We start from the raw sequence: 19,923 nt of genomic DNA, 5'->3' as shown, positions 1-19,923 counted from the left end.
TTACCACTTTTTGTCACCCTCAAGCCGGCAATTTGCAAAAGGCTGGGTCCCTAATCTGAAGCTTATTGCTCATAGTTTTTTCTTTGAGGACTCAGAAGGTTCTGGGAGGTGCAGGGGTGTAATGCCTGAAACTTGCTCTGGGCTGTGCCGTTTGGTGACCAATTGACCTTCGGGACCAGGATTTTATCTCAGCCAGGCCTTAGCATCGGCCCCTCCCAGCCACCCCGCCCACTGGTGCCCGGAGCCCAGAGCTAATTCCTGGGGACGGTGTCACACCTCAGCGTCCGCAGACCTGACCTCCCACACTCTGTGTTCACAGGCTACTGAACAGGATGTCCGCAGACGATCGGCACCTGAGCTCCAGCTGTGGCTCCTTCATCAAGACGGAGCCGTCCAGCCCGTCCTCGGGCGTCGATGCCCTCAGCCACCACAGCCCCAGTGGCTCGTCCGACGCCAGCGGCGGCTTTGGCCTGGCCCTGGGTGCCCACGCCAATGGTCTGGACTCGCCGCCCATGTTTGCGGGCGCCGGGCTGGGAGGCACCCCGTGTCGCAAGGGCTATGAGGACTGTGCCGGCGGCATCATGGAGGACGCGGCCATTAAGTGCGAGTACATGCTCAACGCCATCCCCAAGCGCCTGTGCCTCGTGTGTGGGGACATTGCCTCTGGCTACCACTACGGTGTGGCTTCCTGCGAGGCCTGCAAGGCCTTCTTCAAGAGGACCATCCAAGGTGCGTGGCGGTCCTTCAGGGCCCAGGACGGGACCGGGTGCGGGTGGAGGCGCGCGGCCGGCGGCTGGCAGGAAGCCAGGTGATCCCTGCAGTGCCGGGAGGGGAGCTTCTGGGGGCCCCCTTTTCTGTCTCTCAGGGTTTCTCACGCTGGGAGTCTGGCCAAGGACTCTAACTCCAGGACTGTTGTTGAAATGGCACGTACCCCCATGTGGCGCCCCAGAAAACCCGAAGAAAGTCCACACAAGGGCCTCACCAGGGGTGTGCCTCTCACTGGGACGGGGAGCATTGTCAGAGGTGTGCTCCTCAAAAAGCTGGTTTTTTGGGGGGAAATAGCATTGTTGGTCCCGCAATTCCAAACCTTGTAAAATACCAAGGGTCTCGCACTTTGTTTTTATCTGTTTTAATTACACAAGTGAAACACAACTGTTTTCTTCACCGTGAAAGACTCAGGTTGACAGAGCAAAGGACTGTTTCCCCTGACCCCTCCCCCCCTTTTGGATCCCAGCGTAGCCTGTGTTCTAGGGCTTTTTCAATACATCTGCGTATCAGCTGTGTCATGTCCCTGTGGCCGTGGAGGTGGCCGCCTCTTTCAGTGGGTACTCAAGTGAATCCTTCTGAGGAAGGTGTGCAAGAGCCCTGGTAGTTGCCCTCTGTAAAGTCACCTCTAGATAAATTGGGGATAATGATGGGCTGTTTTCAAGGTCAAGGCACAGGCCCAGCACGGAGAGATGGCTGGGCGCACGGTACCTGAGATTCTTACTGCAGCAGGCCAGGGCTAGAGCACTTGCGTCATTCATTCAGCCAAGTATCCGTGGAGCACTTCTGAAGTGCCAGCCACTGTGCTAGGTGCTGGCAACAGGAGAGACCCAAAGTCCTGCTCATGCAGGTAACTGAGGCGAGGTGATGCCATCCCATGGGAACAGATGCTGCAAACCAGACTGGAGAAAACCTCGGGGCACTTGTCCTGTCTCTGACCCAGATCCCTCCGCCGGGGCCTGCCTGGCTCTCCCAAGGATTTCCCTCCCCCTATTTCCCTTTGGAAAGAAGCAGCCTGAAATTCCCTGGGATGATTCTCAGTTTATTCATTCAACAAATATTTGTTGACATCTCTTCAGATGACAATTTATTTATGAAACCAATAGAGGGCATTCGGATTGGCCATGTTTCTAATTCTGCCTAGTAGTTGAGACGGTGTGGTGTAGTGGCTAGCCACCCAGACTCCTGGGTCAGACAGCTCCATCCCATTACCTTACAGCGGAACGCCCTGGGCCTGTTTCTCTCTCACCTGCTGGGAGGATATCATTCCTACCTCATGTCACATAGAGCTGATAAAAGAAGATTAAGGGAGTTCATATATATCAAGCACTTAGACTATTCACTGGCACCTAGTAAGTGCAAAATAAATGTTTACAAGTATTATTTTCACTTTTGCAGTATCACTTTAGACATATTGTTAACTAAGACCATGGAATTTTACCTTACAGAGCAAGCTTTGAGACTTACATATAAATAAAACAGTAATTATTGTGACTTAAGAGGATTTAAATTATTTTAGTTACTTTAGTTAGAGATAACATTTATTTTGTTAAAGGAATTCTTCGAAAAGAATAAACCTGGCAAAAATTCAAACAGTGCAAAAGAGTAAAACAGTAAAAAGGAAGTTTTCTGAAACCTCCAGACTCGGGTTCCCTGAACCTTCCCCAGAAGGAGCCACGATACCATCTTCTTACAGCAAATATTTATTGAGCACTTTCCTATCAGGCGGTGTGCTCGCCTCCAGCAGTGAATGAATGCAGCCTGGTCCCTGCCCGCTTTGAACTGCTGGATCAGGGAGAGGGCCTTGGGATCTCCAGATTTCAAAAGCACTGCATGGTGGTTCTAAGTCTCCTACCTCAGACAGGGTTGGGAACCTCTAGTCCGATATCTAATTAATATCGTAGGATATTTGACAAATGTGAGATGTTTAAACTAATTTAAATTACTGAAGTAGCATTTTTCTTTCCAAATTAGGAAGCGGTCTTGGTGAGATTGACTCTTGGAGGTCAGTTTTTGAAAAATGGCTCTTTAGGAGACAATTACATTTTCTTCTCTCCATATCCTTATATGAGCTGGAGAGTTCTGGATCAAATGTTCTGAAGGCAGAGGCTGGTGTAACCTCAGAAACCCTACTTTACTCGCAGCAGAGGCCCAGGTGCTGAGAATGTCCTTAGCCACTCAGGATTCCACATGAAGAATTTGCAAATAGTCTTTAATTATTTGCTACCACGAATAGGATAATGATCTCTTCCTAGAAGTCAAAAGACAAATAGCAGCATTTTAGTGCAATCAGTTGCTTTGTCTCTTTCTCACAAGACAAGTTTCACGTTTATAACCGGACACAAGTTTCTATCTAGAACAAGGAAGAGTAAATTCTAGGCTGGTGGATTGCTCTGGTTATTTTATTAACACTTTGGTTTTACTTTAACAAAGATTTTAATGTTGTTTTTGAACATAATAGTTGTAGAAAACTTGGGGGCAAAAAAACGAAAAGTATAAAGGGGGAAAAAATGACCTCTAATTGGATAACCATAGAGACGAGCAAGGAGCTGCAGGGGGAGCGTGAGGAGTAGGGCCTGCACTGAAGAAGCTGAGAGCGTGGGAATCTGCAGGCACAGCCCTAGGCTCCAAACCAAGGCAGTTTCCTAAGCATCGACTGAACTAAAAAGGCTAGTCAGGCCACTTTTAAAAGTCCAATAGCTTGGACATAGAGCCTTTAGTCATAGAATGACCCATTCACAAATGTATGTTACCGCTTGGAAGGCTCTGGAAAATCATACTAGCTCACACCCGCCTCCCTCCTTAGGATGGGCGTGGGGACAGAGCCAGGAGTGCAGTTTCCAGGCTCTCGGCCTCACATGGAAAGGTGCTGGCTCAGGTAGTAAATGGCCATCAGCTGTGGCTAGTTGGCCGTCAGCTGTAACCACGGAGCCATTGGCCACTAATATAACTGCCGTGGCTACGCTAGCAGCAAATGGGGGCTAGCAAGAAGATGGTGGCTGAGCTAGCAAGAGCGGATTGCAGTTAGCAAGTGAGGTTGGTTGGCAGAGAAGCAGACGACAGATTGCAGATTGTGTGGCTCCCACTTCCTGTGTCTCCAACCCAGCGGCCAGCAAGAATATAGTGGTGTGACTCCCCTATCTATGGCTCCGTGGGTGTTCCTTTTTGGCCTCACCATGTCCTGCGTTCTTGTGACCCTGCATGACACCCCGCATGATAGTGGGTTGCTTCAGTCTGCTCAGTTCAGTAGTGACACTGAAGAATACTGACAATATGGGAAGAAATATAGCAGAAACAAGGATGTCACGATAGATTGGGGGAGATAGGCCTCGGTCTCTTCAAATATTTGTTGAGCACTGACTGTGTGCGTGGCTGGGCTAGGTGCTAGTGCCTGTGGAGAATGGGGGAGGAGATGGGAAAGGGGGGCAAAGGACGGCCTGCAGGCTGGCCACCTGCTTAGGTAAATCAAGCTGTATTGGGACACAGCCACACCTATAGCAGCACTGAGTAGTGGCTATCCAGCCACAAAGCCTAAAACATTTACTATCTGGCCCTTGACAGAAAAAAATGTGCCCTACCCTGCACTATTGCACAGAACTAGGTAGATGCAGTCCCCTTGCCCTCAAGGGGCTTAAAATCAACCCCTAGTAATGCGTGTTAAATGTTTATTACAACTTGGCCTGCCCGGTTCTATGCTATAAAAGGGAATTTGCTGTCAGGGGTTGTTGTGACACCCAGAGTAGATGAGCTCAGAGATAGATAAAGAGGGTCTGAATGGCTATAAGCCAAAGGAGATAATCCTCAACCTGATTGAATTTCCTAGCATATCTAAAGAAAAAAATGTACCCATCAAAAGGATTGATCAGCCCTGGAGGCACAGAATGAAAGGCAGACTTTTGTAACAGACGGCACTTCCAGGAGTCAGCCTGATAGGATTAAACATTCGGTTGATCTGATTCGCATCTTTCTGAGTACAATCTAGTTCCCCTGTAGGTCTTTTGCTCGGAGTGAACTTGTTGGTTAGGCTGATCAGTTTCTCCGCATACTTGAATGCGCTGGCATCTCTGGGCTTATACATCAGGTTCCTGAATGTGCGCGATGTGAGTCTGCCGCTGAGACATGGAGTCGCTTCCTGTGGCTGGAGTCGGGCTTCCGGATCACAGGGCTGATGCCAGATTCTGGACTGTGATACTGACCTCACATGGTGAAAAGCTTTGCAGCATGAACTGAAGTCATGAGGGGGCTTTTGGGGGAGCCACACTGGGGCCTTTTCCAAGCCCTACTGCTTGACCCTGTCGCTTATTCTCAGCAATGACCCTGCCTCCTATTCCATTGAGAAACTAGAAGCTTCAGACGGGAGCTCCATCAGCTGGTTGCCACTAGACCTACCCACTCGCTCCCATTACCTGCGTATCTGTCATTCATTGATAGCTACCCATTCACTGCTGGAAGATGTCTCCTCCCCCAGGCTCACCCCTTCTCAGGCTTTGAATTTATCTCCTCCCTACTTCCCAGAGACCTTCCTACCCATTATCTCAGGGCTTTATATCTTCTTCTCACTCTCTACAGTGTCCTTCTTTCCATCAGCATTTAAATACCTCTAGTATCTCCAGTTTTCCTTCAAATTTCAGCTACCAGTGTCTCCCCTTTCTTTCTCTTCTGTTCTTGACCCACCTTTTGTACCTAACATCTCCTGCCCCTGGCTTCACTGCCTCTGGAATCGGGATGAATCCCAGTTCCACAGCTCTTGCCCTCAACTTCTCGCTGAGTTCCAACTCTGTAACATCTGATGAGCATTGCCGCCACGTGGATGTCCCAGAAGCACCCCAAATGCAACAAGTCCTAAGCATAAGCTACGTCTCTGCCATCAGATGCTTCTCCTTGCATCTCCGTTTCGGTGCCTGTATCGCTCCTCCAGTGTTTAGGCCGGAAGTGGGTCTTTGCCTTTACTTTGCTTCCCGCATCCCCCTCCCCGCCCCCGCCCCCTTCCAACCCAACATGGCCCTCCATTCCCCCTGCTTTCATGCAGGCCACCACTGACTACAATAGTTTCCGGACTGGTCTCCCAGCTGCCAGGCTCACCCCAGTCTGTTTACTTCAGTGCTTGCCAGAGAGACCCTTCTGAACACACACTGAACATGTCACTCTCCCATTTTTTTTTTTAAAGATTTTATTGGGGAAGGGGAATAGGACTTTATTGGGGAACAGTGTGTACTTCCAGGCCTTTTTTCCAAGTCAAGTTGTTGTCCTTTCAATCTTAGTTGTGGAGGGTGCCGTTCAGCTTCAAGTTGTTGTCCTTTCAGTCTTAGTTGTGTCGGGCACAGCTCAGCTCCAGGTCCAGTTGCCGTTGCTAGTTGCAGGGGGCGCAGCCCACCATCCCTTGCGGGAGCTGAACCAGCAACCTTGTGGTTGAGAGGACGCACTCCAACCACCTGAGCCATCCGGGAGCTCAGCGGCAGCTCAGCTCAAGGTGCCGTGTTCAATCTTAGTTGCAGGGGGCAGAGCCCACCATCCCTTGCGGGACTTGAGGAACTGAACTGGCAGCCTTGTGATTGAGAGCCCACTGGCCCATGTGGGAATCGAACCGGCAGCCTTTGGAGTTAGGAACATACAGCTCTAACCACCTGAGCCACCGGGCTGGCCCCGTCACTCTCCCATTTTGCTTGTGGGCAAAATCAAAGCTCCAGAACACTACTGAGGGTGCCCTTTGGGATTGGTGCACACTGATCTTGGGGCTCATCTTGTGCCATTCTCCGTTGCACGCTGTAGGTCGGCCTGACTGCTCTGTTTTCTAGTCCCCAGAACTTGTCAACCATACTTTCAATTTCTAGAGTTTGCACATCGTCTTCTCTCTGCTCCCCCTCCCAACTGGCAGTCCCTACTTTTGTCCATTAGGTCTCAAGTTAGCTGGCCTGTCCTCCAGGAAGCCTTCTCTAATCTCCTCCTCTCATTTGGCATACGTAGCACCCTTCCTCGATGCTCCTGTAAATCCCCCAGCACACCAACAACACAGCACACCGTCTCGTGATTGCCCTGACTTGTCTGGTTCCCCAAGAAGATTGTAAGCTCTTAAGGAACAGCATTACATATACCTTGATTTTTCACTGAGCCCCACGTCCTCCTATAGTACCTGACATGTAGGAAGTTCTCAATGTACCTGAATAGAAGGCAATCCCCAAAGTGGTCCCCCATTTTCCCAGTGAAGACAAATCTAAGAAGTTTGGCGAGTTTGTACATTTAGGGATCTAGATAAAAAAGTCAAATGTCTACTTATAGCAATATGTTAATTTTCATTATATTGCATATTTTAAGTCACATTATATATTATAAAACACTATATTATTTTTTGAAAAACTTTTTCTGCTCATGTTTTGTGAAGCCAGGTTTATCAAACTTTTCACCTGAATCTTTGCCTTCCCTAGGGCCACTTGTTGAGTCATTTAACACAGTATTTCAGAGCAGTCTCATTACTTCCATTTCAGTTACTTGAGATTTTCTGAGCCTGTGTGTGATGCTATCCCTAAAAATTTTATTTTGAACCGCAAATACAGTTTCTAGACCATCAGAACAGTTTTGTTTTTATTTGTGTTGGTTTACAATCATGAGTTCCACAACATATTAGGTACTCTACTGCTTTTGACACTCAACATTTGTAATTGTGAGGTCATTTTCTCAGGAATAACTAAATTTGTGTAAAATTTCTTTACGCCCTTCGTTACTGATTCAGTTGGGTGGTTGGCATTAATTGAGGTCTTCTCAAACGGTAGTTGTCAATATAAAGTGATTGACTAGCACCTCTAATGCGAGATCTCATAAAGACTCAAATATGAAGCAACTTTTTTTTCTAGAGGACAATGTTTAGGGAAAACTCCTGCCATACATTAGAGCTTAGGAAGCAGTTGTTAGTTCTGTGCTGATTATTGAGTCCCAATCATTGTGCTGGGAACCCAGGATGGAGCGTTGGCCCCTCCCTTTGTGGGTTTGTCTTCTGGGAGGGGGTGGGGGTGGCAGACAGTAGATATGATAACAAGGAATGCATAATGACAAACTGAAGGAAGTGCCATGAAGGAGAAAAACCAGAGACCAAAGGTGACTGAGAGAGGGGGTCTAATTTACATGCTAAGAACGTGACTTTCGAGGTAAGGTGAAGCCCATGAAAGAATCGTGGGACCAGCGTTTCAGGTAGAGGAAACAGCAGGTGTGTTTCGGGACCAGAGGGAAGCCAGTGTGGCGGGCATGAGCGAATGAGGGCAAAGTGGAAGGAGATGGGGCCGGAGAGACTGGCGAAGTTGTGGAACCATGGTGAGTGCCACACATGGATTTCCTTCTAGGTGGAATGGAAGCTGTTGATGAACAAGTGAACACACGATGCGTGGCCATAAGGGGCTATGCAGAGGGTAAAGCTGCCCTGTACTCCTCCTTAAGTTCCCAGGACATGTGACCAAATTTGCAGGTCACTGGGAGGCTCCTCGAGCAGCTCCTGGGTCTGTGTCTTAAGATGAATAAGAGCAAGTGAGAAAGGCCCTGTCACAGTGCTTTCTCTGTCCAACTGGGGCCCAGATGCAAGCTTGGAAGGAAACTCCCCGAGGAGAGGGGCAGGGGTACCCTGCTTTGGACCACCTCCATGCCTTATGTCCTGGACAATGAGACTGTCAGACCCCAGGGGACACAAGACAACGGGGTGCAGAGACAAAGCCAGGAATAGGTGATATTCAGGAGTGGGATGCTGTCCCAGACCTGCCACCCACCAGCCCGTTGACCTTGGGCAGGGATTTGGGTCCTCTGGCCTCAGTTTCCTCACCTATCAGAGTCAATCAAACCCACAAACCATTTGCTGTCTGTAGGGCACTGGGGGTGTGAGAAGATGAACAAATCACAGTTCCTCTTTTCAGAGATACAGCCAGGGTGCAAGGCAGATGAGATACCAACGTCAGACAGGGCAGGGAGGGCTTCCTGGAGGAAGGGTGGCAGAAAGAATGTGGCAGAAAGAATGGCAAGAGCAGGGTCCAGAGGAGATGGATGTGCTGTGCTAAGGACAGTGGGGACGCGGTGGTATGCGATGAGCTGGCACAGCAGCATGGGACTGGATGTCACAGGGCTTCCTAGGCTGCGTCAGGGAAGAGTCTGGAGCAATGTTTCCGTTTGAGGGCTGCTTCACCTGCTTTAGAATCCCAACTTTACAATGTCTTCACTGTGTCAACTTGAGCAAGTTCCTTAGTTTCTCTGGGCCTTAATGTCCTCGTCCATAAAATGGGACTCATAAATAGTTGCTGCTCCTAGAATGTTATTACAGAAATTAAATGAGACATGCATGTTTAACTTAATGCCTGGCATATATGATAACCATGAAATAAATAGTCATCCTCTTTGGCAACGGAAGCCATGGAAGGTTTTTGAGTAGAGAATGAATCAAATCTCCTTTTAGCAAGGTCATTCTGGCAGAGGTGGGGAAGATGGTCTCGCCCTGGGGGGAGATGTGGGCCAGGCAAACCAGTTAGAAGGCAAGATCCAGGTAATAGTCCATTTAGAGGCATCCAAACCAGGACAGTGGCAGAAGGATTAAAGGGGGAGGCTAAGCTTGAGAAACTTGTGAAAGAGGATTCAGTATAAAAAGAATAGTGACTGGATGTGGGCCTGACTCTTGGATTTCTAATTTAGGCTTCTAGGGAGATGGTGAGGCGATGGGGTCAGGGGAGAAACCTGGCAAGAAGAATTTTGCTGGTGGAAGGGGGGTGGGCAGGGAGGAAGCGGTTGGGATAATGGATAAAGTCTGGGGCATGTTGAGCATGATCAGATCACAGGAGAGTTGGAAATCTGGGCCTAGAGCCCAAGTGGACTCTGAGTGAGGTTTGGGGTCTGATGAAACCTTCCAGGGCAGGGGTCTCCAGACCCACCGTACAGCCTTCCCTTGGGACCTTGTTAGAAATGCAGATTTCCAGCCTCACCCCAGACCTGCTGAATCTGACACTCTGGGGGGTAGGGCCCAGCAATCTGATTTAATATGTCCTCCAGGAGAGCTTGTTTCAGGCAAAGCTCTTCAGAAGAAGAGGGGAGAGGAGTGGGGCTAGGGCAGGAGGAGGGACCCTGGTGAAAGGAAGGGGAGAGAGAACCCTGAAGGAGACTGAAAAGTACCATATTCATCAATTCTGCTTTATTTAGATTTATTTAGATTTTGATTTATTTAGAATAAAATGCTCGTTTTCCCCATGTTAACATCTCTGCATCAGGCTGTGTGCTAGTTACTGTCTGCTAGGTGACCGCGGTACGTGGGTGCCCTCACCCACGTTAAAGCTTGCAGAAAGGGGCCGGTGATCTGGAAGGAACCCCCTGAGACAACAATGGATACTCTTAAGAAGCATAGCTCCCTTGTTAGCAGAGAGGACGATTCTGCAGAAAAGCATGAAAATGACTTTGATGAAAAATAATTCAGAAGAGTCACATTCAGAAAAGTGTTAGCAATCTCTTTGATTTGTTTTTCTTACACTTTCTCTTTTGTGTATGTACAAGAATGCTATATGATAAAATGTGTATCAATAAATCTCAAAGAGCTCTTTTAATAAGAAAAAAAAGAAAATGCAGTGGCAAGGAAGCAGTCCTAGTTTGACTGGCAGCTTTTTCTCCTTTCTTTCTTGGTGGTATGTAAAATAATGGTGCAGTCTTACCATTGAAAGCACCTTGGAATCGATGCAGTAAATAGAGAGGTGGTCAGAGCTGTTGCAAGAGTCCCTGCAGAGAGAAGGGAGATGAAATCTAACAGAGAAGGGGTATGAAGCAGTGTGGGGGTGTCTGTGGCTTCAGGAAGGACCAGGACGGGGAGGGGATTGCACTGGTCAACTGGGAGGTCGCTGTTGAATTCTAGAATTCTCTGGGTGGGGCTTCTGGTTTCCAGTTCATTTGCTTTGATCAACAGGTATTTTTAGGAGCCAGGCACTCGAGATAAAAAAAAAAAGGAAAGACCTGTATCCCCACTAAGTACCCAGTTCAGAAGGGAGGACAACATGGAAAATCCTGATTATGAAGCACAAAGCTAGTTGTTTTAAGTGCCCGGAATGGGGCTGGGGGTTTGTGTGGGTGGAGTGGATGAGTCCTGTAGGGAAAAACAGGAAGGAACAAGTAAGCCCACCTGGGACAGAAGGGAAGAGGGCTCACCAAGTTCATGTGAGAACTGAGGCTCCGAGGATGTGACAGTTTGCCAGGAGGAGTTTCAGGTAGAGGGAGGGATGAGACAGCTGGGAGGCTCCATGGAGCTTCACACTTGGGGGCCCAGGTGGGGGGAGATCAGGACGGATTGGTAAGAGGTGGCCAGATCACAAAGGGCCTGATAGGCTTTGCTCTGGAGGTTAGATTTCAGCCTTTACACAATCAGGAGCAGTTGGACAATTTCTTAAACTTAAACTTTGAAATTAATTTTTAACTTTTATTAAAATAATGAGTGCACAGAGGTTTAAAAAGTAAATGGAAGTGTAAATCTTATAATGAAAAATAACCCTAGCCCTACCCCTTCTCTCCCCTTTTCCCATGATACAGAGGTAGCCATTTTTTAAAAAAAATCTTCTACCATTTATCTTCTTTGTTCTTAATATTATTTTATAGCTATATTTACTGACTTAGCAATTTTGATGTTAGTTTTTGACTTCCTGTAATGGAAGATGAAGGGTTAGCACCAATTGCACAACCCATCCCAACACTCACACACATTTCTCATCTTCCCATTGTCCACATTTGGTTGTTTCATAATTTTTGGTGAAATCTATTTGCCTACTGCCATTTCCTCCTTGATGTGTCCTTGACTTTCCTCCTGGGCTGGATCCTCTGTTCTCTGGATCCTGCCTCTTCCTCTTTTTGGTCCATCCCTTTTTAGGGGAAGCATATGCTGGAAAGGCGCAGGAGAGGTAACAGTTGTTGACACCTTGGATGAGTGGAAAGGTTTTTACTCAATCCTTCAACTCATACATTAGAGTCATACTTTGGCTTGGTATAAAATTCTAGTTGAAAATAATTTCCCCCCACAATTTGGACACTGTTGCTGCTTTGTCGTCTAGCTTCTCATGCTGCTATCGAGAAGTTTGATTAATTCACTTAGAAAACATACATTGAGGCCTCTCCTTTCCACACATGGTTCTAGGTGCTGGGAAACTGCAGTGAACAAAGCAGGCAATAAAGAAGATAAATAAATGAAGTCAACTGATGAGTGCTAAGTAGAAAAAAAGGGAGGGGAGTATGTCCATGAGTGTGTGTGTGTGTGTGTGTGTGTGTGTGTGTGTGTGTGTGTGTGTGTTTTCGTGTGTTCACAGAGAGGTTTTCCCCTCATGGTTTGAGATATGGTGGCCAATCTTATTCTTGGTCCTTTGTATTTGACTCGTTTTTTACTCTCTCCCTGAAAGTTGTTAGGATCTTTTTTGTTTTTTGTTTGTTTTTTGTTCCCCATGATTGACATTTTATGATAAAAAATGTGTTGTGTGTTGCAAGTCTTTATATTTTATTATTATTTTGTGTTTTTGTTTTGATATGATTGAAGATTCCCGTGCAGTTACAAGAAATAATACAGAAAGACCCCATGTACGGAGGTCCTTTTCCCCCAATCTCTCCCATCTTCTGTAACCATAGCACAATATTACAACCAGGAGATTGGCAGATAGACTCCACCCACCCAGTTCAGGTTTCACCAGTTGTGCACACGTGTGCGTATGTTTAGTTCTGTGCGGTTTTATCACTGTAGATTCCTGTGTCCACCACTACAGTCAAGATACAGAACAGTTCCATCACATAGGACTCCTGGCACTACCGTTTTATAACAAAACCACCTTCCCCACTTCCCCCTCCCCAGCCTCTGGCATTCACTAATTTGTTCTCCACCTCTGTCATTTTGTCCAGGTCTTTCTTTCATTCATTCTTCTGGCCTCCAGCGCTTGCAACCTTTTGGTCTGGAAAGTCATATTCTTGAGGTCTTAGAAATTTTCTTCCCTCCTCCTTCCGTCCCTTCCTTTCTCCCTTTGTGATAACTTCCTCTGCACTGTTTTCTCTTTCAAAAATTCCTAATGGTTGGATATGGAGCTTCCAGGATCAATCGTCTAAGTCTCATGTCATTTCTAGCCTGTTGTCCATCTCTTTGATTTTTGTTCTATTCTAGAGCAGCTCTGTAGGCAATACTTTTGACATTTTTGTGGCTTTTATATTTTTAATTTTTTATGAGCTGTCCATTCTATACTTTCTTTTTATTGCATGCTGTTCTTGTTTCATGAATGAAATCTTTTTTTCTTCTCAGGTTAACAGTATACTGATTATTGCTTTTGGAGGCTTATTTCTGCTTCCTGCTTTGTCCTGGTTTCCTCCCACATGTTTTCCCCCATTTGTTTTGGTTAGTCTTTCATATTGAAGGCTTTTCATAAATGTATTGATAATCCTTGGCCATCTTAAATGCAAACAGGGATAAAAAGCATAGAAGGAGCTTTCCCTTCGCTTATCTTTACCTGCTGGTCTTTTCTCTGATGCGGTTTGTTCTTTCAGAGAAGAATACTACAGATTTCTATCTTCAGATGGGGGGAGGTGTGGAGTGCACATCTCGCTGCTGGAATTCTGGGCGTGGGCTTGGGGGCTGGGATGGGCAGTCCCACTGTTCAATATGGAATATTCAGTCATCCTCTTTTTAACTTGAACTTCCCTTTTGCCCTCAGCTGGGGTTCCTGAGTCCAGACTTCATTTGCCTATATTCTCCAGAGATTAAGTTGGCTTCTCTTATGCACGTCGTGGGAGGACACTTGGTGGCCACATGGAGTGGCAGCTAAGCGCTCTTAAATACAGACTATCAGCCAATTCTCGTTTCCAGTTCCATAACTCACTCCATCTTCTGCTGAGTCTTGAATCTTCAATGTCTGAGGCTTTCCAAGGTTCTGAAGGACAAAGGGCTAGTTCTTATTTGGATCCCTTGCTTTAGCTCCTTTGGTTTCTACTTGCTCCACACTTCTTACTCCTATGCTGCCCTTTAGAGGGCTTTTGGGAAGGCCTGCAGACATATGTGTTCAGTGTGCCATGATGAACTAGGGGTCCACCGAGGGATTTTGCACAGGAAACTTCTTCCCATCCCCCAGGGGCAGGGTGGAAGGTAGATTGACTTGATGGGGAAACGGAGATGCAGGAGGCTAGTCCCTCAGGTGAGGCAAGAGATGATGGGTGTCAGAACAAGCTGTGACAGAAGGGAGGAAATATCAGAGAAGTATGATGACAAGGATCTTAGGAGTAAAAGAGAAGGAAGCATGCAGGATGCCACCTCCGTTTTTGATCTAGGCAGCAGGTGGCTTAGTGGCCCTTTGCTGAGACCAGGAACACAGTGACAGAAGCAGGTTGGGTGAGGATGGGTTCAGTTTGAGAAGTGTGAGGAGCCCTGGGGATTTCCAGATGGGAATATCCAGTTGGCAGATGGATACAAGGGTGTGAAGCACAAGCAATGCGTCTGGTGCCCTCCCATCCTGGCCAGTTCCGTGATAGCTGCTGAAGCCAGTGGCAGGGATGAGGTCATCCAGTTGGTGGGTAAGGAAGAGGGGAGGGAGGAGAGCTGAGGGCAATGGACCACACAGAGATGAAAGGGATAGTCTGCGTCCTCCAGGAGTGAGATAAATAAGGGAGCGGAACCAGTGACTACCAGCCCAGCCCTTTCACACCTGCAACTTAAGACGGCGGCCGTTCAGACTCTGATGTCAGCCAGCAGCCTCTGGGTCCCTGGGAGCCATTTCTCTAAGCTCAGCAGCTCATCCCCGAGTCCCCAGAGAAGACTCCCGGTCCTTGCAGCTGTTCAAAGACAGCTGATGGGGATGCCCTTGGGGGTTTCTTCTCCTGGGGCACAGGATCCAAAAGAGTTGGTGATGGGGATTTCCCCTCTGTCTCAAGGTTACACAGAAATCCATGTCAAGTCCTGGGCATTCCTGCCTCCGTCCCACGGGCACACAGGGAATCAACTCTGAGGTCTAGTTATGGAGGCCCATTTTAATGTTCTTAAGTGGAGTGTCAGAATGAGTGACTAGCTTCAGGTCTGACACCTAGAAAAGACTTACCCAGGAGTCTTCTGGCTGCATCTACCCTGGCAGCTCTGCCTGGATGTAAAAATAAGCATAGTAACCTTGATTGCATGCTTGCCAGTGCATCTGTCACCGAATGCGCACGACTTTATGAGATGGGAACATACTGTGCCCATTAAACAGATGAGGAAACTGGGGCCCAGAGAGGTTAGGTGACTTGCCTGAAGTGGAGTCTGCATATATCTGTACTGGGCACTTCCAGGTTAGAGCCCTGAATTTACGCTAGCCATTCATTGACCACGTCCCCCCACGTGAGAACCCACCCTCAAACCCGCTACACCTCAGCTGGTGGTGGTGGTGGTGGTGGTGGTGTGTGTGTGTGTGAGACATGCCTCTCCCTGCTCCTGAGCTCTAGACTGTCCTTAAGGGACCACAGGAATTCTGATGAATTAATCTCATCACTTTATCAAGGAGGCACTTACAGAAATTACAAGGCCACCAGCCTGGCTTTGCTGGCAGCCAGCCGCTGGGGCCATAAAACAAATTGAAAGGAACAAAAATAAATAAATAACATTAGAAAACTCTCTCTTTCTTCCCCCAACCCCCACCTCCACGCATGCACGTGCACACACACACACACACACACACGATCAAGATCATGGCTTGAGTTGTTACCGCTCAGTCCTCTTGTCCTGATGAAGCCCCAGTGCCCAACCAGTAGACACTTATTGACCCCCTGCTGGAACAACAACCCTGACAAACCTGGGACCCCTCTTCCTTCAAGGGATGAGAGGCTAGCCGTGCTGAGCCCAGGGCACGTGACAAGTTAGTAGTGTGCAGATGGCAGCATGAGTTACCATGCTGGCTAATGCAGGGCCACGGCGGGCCCTGTGAGCTCACTGCAGTCGTTCAGAGCGGAGATGGGAGCCGGACCACCTGGGCTCAAGTTCTTGCTCTGCCTCATCCTGGACTCTGCTCACCTTTCTCATATGTACAGTGGAGAGAAAGATGTTTACCTCCAGGGTTGTTGGGAAAATGAAATATATGAAAAGCAGAACTAAAGCTGCTTCATAATAAGCACTGTTCAGTATCAGCACTCAATGTGCATTGAGCACCTACTGTGTGCCTGGCTCTTGAACTACAGAGAGGAGCTGGCCTACGAGGAAACAGATAGCTGCAACACAGGCGATGGGGAGGGGAAGGAACACCTACCTAAGGGGACCTGGAGATGCAGGCAGGCCAGGTGAGGAGGTGCAGGGAGCAGAGGAGGTGCAGGGAGCAGAGTGGGCTTGTTCTAAGCAGCTGGAGCAAAGACCTGGAGGCCTAGGTCATGGGGGTCCAGGATAATTATGCAGAGCAACGGGTGTGGAGGCTGGAGACGAGGGGCGGGAGGGGGCGGGGCAGGAGGCAGGTTCTATAGAGCCTTCTAAGACAGCGTAGACCTGGGTGAATTAGTTTGTGTGCGAGTGTTCCTTCTTTCTGTTTATCTTTTTCAGTTTACCGTGCTTATGTGAATATTGAAATTCTTTCCCAAGAAGCCACATGAGCCAGTGAGACCCAAGAAATGGTTAGGGTTAGGTAATAGAGGCGCACAGAATGTTTATCTCTTTCCTTCCTGTCCCCTCCAATTCTTCAGCAGAGAGGTTGACAGGAAATGGGATGGAAAAATGTGCAGGCTGGCTGGACTTCAGAGAAAGAGAGAAAGGGGGAGAGACATCTCTGAGGAACCTTGGGCAAATCAACCTCTGAGCCTCAATTTCCTCACCAGGACAAAATGGGGAGGAGTATTCACTGACCCACTGTGGGTACTCACTGAGTACTCACTGAGCCATTGTGGGTACTCACTGAGTACTCACTGACCCATTGTGGGTACTCACTGAGTACTCACTGACCCATTGTGGGTACTCACTGAGTACTCACTGAGCCATTGTGGGTACTCACTGAGTACTCACTGAGCCATTGTGGGTACTCACTGAGTACTCACTGACCCATTGTGGGTACTCACTGAGTACTCACCCATTGTGGGTACTCACTGAGTACTCACTGAGCCACTGTGGGTACTCACTGAGTACTCACTGAGCCACTGTGGGTACTCACTGAGTACTCACTGACCCACTCTGGGTACTCACTGAGTACTCACTGACCCACTCTGGGTACTCACTGAGCCATTGTGGGTACTCACTGAGCCATTGTGGGTACTCACTGAGTACTCACTGAGCCATTGTGGGTACTCACTGAGTACTCACTGACCCATTGTGGGTACTCACTGAGTACTCACTGAGCCATTGTGGGTACTCACTGAGTACTCACTGACCCATTGTGGGTACTCACTGAGTACTGACCCATTGTGGGTACTCACTGAGTACTCACTTAGCCATTGTGGGTACTCACTGAGTACTCACTGACCCACTGTGGGTACTCACTGAGTACTCACTGACCCACTGTGGGTACTCACTGACCCATTGTGGGTACTCACTGAGTACTCACTGACCCATTGTGGGTACTCACTGAGCCATTGTGGGTACTCACTGAGTACTCACTGAGCCATTGTGGGTACTCACTGACCCATTGTGGGTACTCACTGAGTACTCACTGACCCATTGTGGGTACTCACTGAGTACTCACTGAGCCATTGTGGGTACTCACTGAGTACTCACTGACCCATTGTGGGTACTCACTGAGTACTCACTGACCCATTGTGGGTACTCACTGAGTACTCACTGACCCATTGTGGGTACTCACTGAGTACTCACTGACCCATTGTGGGTACTCACTGAGTACTCACTGAGCCACTGTGGGTACTCACTGAGTACTCACTGAGCCACTGTGGGTACTCACTGAGTACTCACTGAGCCACTGTGGGTACTCACTGAGTACTCACTGACCCACTCTGGGTACTCACTGAGTACTCACTGACCCACTCTGGGTACTCACTGAGCCATTGTGGGTACTCACTGAGCCATTGTGGGTACTCACTGAGTACTCACTGACCCATTGTGGGTACTCACTGAGTACTCACTGAGCCATTGTGGGTACTCACTGAGTACTCACTGACCCACTGTGGGTACTCACTGAGTACTCACTGACCCACTGTGGGTACTCACTGACCCATTGTGGGTACTCACTGAGTACTCACTGACCCATTGTGGGTACTCACTGAGCCATTGTGGGTACTCACTGAGTACTCACTGAGCCATTGTGGGTACTCACTGACCCATTGTGGGTACTCACTGAGTACTCACTGAGCCATTGTGGGTACTCACTGAGTACTCACTGACCCATTGTGAGTACTCACTATACAACTAGGCACCTTGTCACTGGGGCTCAATCCTTTCCTTACTTCGAAGCACTTTGTTGGCGGTGGAACCTGGTCCATGCTTGTTCTCAGAACATCCCAGAGTAAATGGTTTCCATATGCCACATGGGGAGACTGAGGTACACTGAAGCTGGAGGACAGCCCCTCAGTGAATTTTAGTGTTCCAGCCCAGTGGGTGACCATTCTTCAAAGCTGTGGCTGCCTGGCCCACCGAGACCTCCAGAACTGAGATATCTGTATTTAAAAGAGTTGGAAACATTTGGACAAGTACCTTGGAGCACCTCCTTTGAGAATCACTGCCTATGGCAACCATGGGGGTGGCCGGTGAATCCCCATCCAGCCTTTGGATTGTGTGTGTGTTTGGGGCCCTGGACAGCACTTGGCAACACTGTCTTGTCTGGTTACAGGGAACATTGAGTACAGCTGCCCGGCCACCAACGAGTGTGAGATCACAAAACGGAGGCGCAAGTCCTGCCAGGCCTGCCGCTTCATGAAATGCCTCAAAGTGGGGATGCTGAAGGAAGGTAAGAGGCCCTGCAACCCACGCCGAGGCTTCAACCAGGCTGGGGTCCTGGATGAGGCCCTTCTCACTGGAAGTCTCAGACCCCGGGCAGAATACAGACCAGCGTACATGCACGTGGTTCCATGGGGTCCACAGACCCTAGACGTCCCTCCATGCATCCTAGATAAGGACCCTTCCCCCTGGGGTGTCCATCTGTCCTCTCTCACATACCCTGAAAGCAGGTTTGCAGCGTTCAGCTCTCTACTCCTAAAGGAGATGGAGGGTGTCAGGAAGGCAGGAGTTGGAAGTTCTCCATTAAGGACCCCACGTGAGCCCTAGAAAGCTGGCTTTGCACTGTGCCAAAGGCCCTCCTTTGGAGGCAAACCCCCTCCACCCTGGGAGGGGCAGGCTTGAGATGCTCTTTTACCTCTCAAGAGCCATGGAGTTTGGGGGTGCAAATATCGGAGACAGGCCCCGATGACACGTAATGCACTCTTCACCTGCGAGGGCCAGCCTCTGCTTCCCGGCAGGTGGACGGGACATCACTATCACCTTGAGGATGTTTTCCCCCTTCCCTGTTCCCCGCCTTCCCATCCTCTCACTTCATTTTCATTTTCCTTTCTCTTCCCTTTGCCTTTCTCTCTCCTCTAGAGCTGCACCGTCCTACATGGCAGCACGAGCCACAGGTTCTGAGTGTAAAAAACACGCCGATTTGGAAGACTTATTAGGATGCTGAAAAGGAGTATAAAATAGTGTAGTAATAATTTTTTAAAAATGATTGCATGTTGAGATAATAATATCCCGGCTGTATTGGGTTAAACGTATTATGACGTATCGCATGCTTCTTTTACCTGCTTTAGTGTGGCCGCTAGGCAACTGAACATGGCGTGTGGTTCTCAGCAGCTGAGCGGCACAGTTCTGCATCTCCCTCCTCATGGCCTTCCCTGGTGATCCGCTCAGGGTGATGAGCGTCATGAGTACCATTTTGGGCGATGGGTATTGTGTGTGTGCGCATGTGTGTTCCTCCCCTTCTCCAACTTTCAAGGGGAGCCAGTGGAAATTCTTACAGGTCAGCTTTTGTGATTCTGGGAGCTGGGATCCTTCCAGAAGTGGGAGGAGGCGGGAAGAGAGGTGTGTGCTGATGATGGGATCACGGGAGGGGCTGGGAGAGAAAAGGAAGTGGCAGGACTGGAATGCAGTCCCTCTCTGGGAGGGGATTTCTGGAAGCCCAGCGCAGCCTTAAAGAGCCTGGGGGTGGGGGGCGGAGAGGAGGATCCTCTTCCCATCCTCCTGGCACCCTCTGGGGAAGAGGATCCAAATTTAAGATG

The 19,923-nt window shown here is 48.6% G+C and overlaps 1 protein-coding gene across 5 annotated transcripts in view; it reads left to right on the top strand.

Annotated features, from left to right (window-relative positions):
- Positions 1-19,923, top strand: part of ESRRB (estrogen related receptor beta) — a 167,370-nt gene that overhangs the window by 111,009 nt on the left and 36,438 nt on the right. For all 5 annotated transcript variants that reach the window (XM_033109633.1, XM_033109630.1, XM_033109634.1 and 2 more), the window contains exons 2-3: positions 320-729; positions 18,501-18,617. In XM_033109633.1, coding sequence (XP_032965524.1) covers positions 320-729; positions 18,501-18,617 — 527 coding nt within the window. The remainder of the gene's footprint in view (positions 1-319; positions 730-18,500; positions 18,618-19,923) is intronic.

This window comes from Rhinolophus ferrumequinum, chromosome 6, assembly GCF_004115265.2.
Source record: "Rhinolophus ferrumequinum isolate MPI-CBG mRhiFer1 chromosome 6, mRhiFer1_v1.p, whole genome shotgun sequence".
Classification (NCBI taxonomy): Eukaryota; Metazoa; Chordata; class Mammalia; order Chiroptera; family Rhinolophidae; genus Rhinolophus; species Rhinolophus ferrumequinum.
The sequence above is the reverse complement of the archived record's forward strand: the minus strand, read 5'-3'. Positions and strand labels throughout refer to the sequence as shown.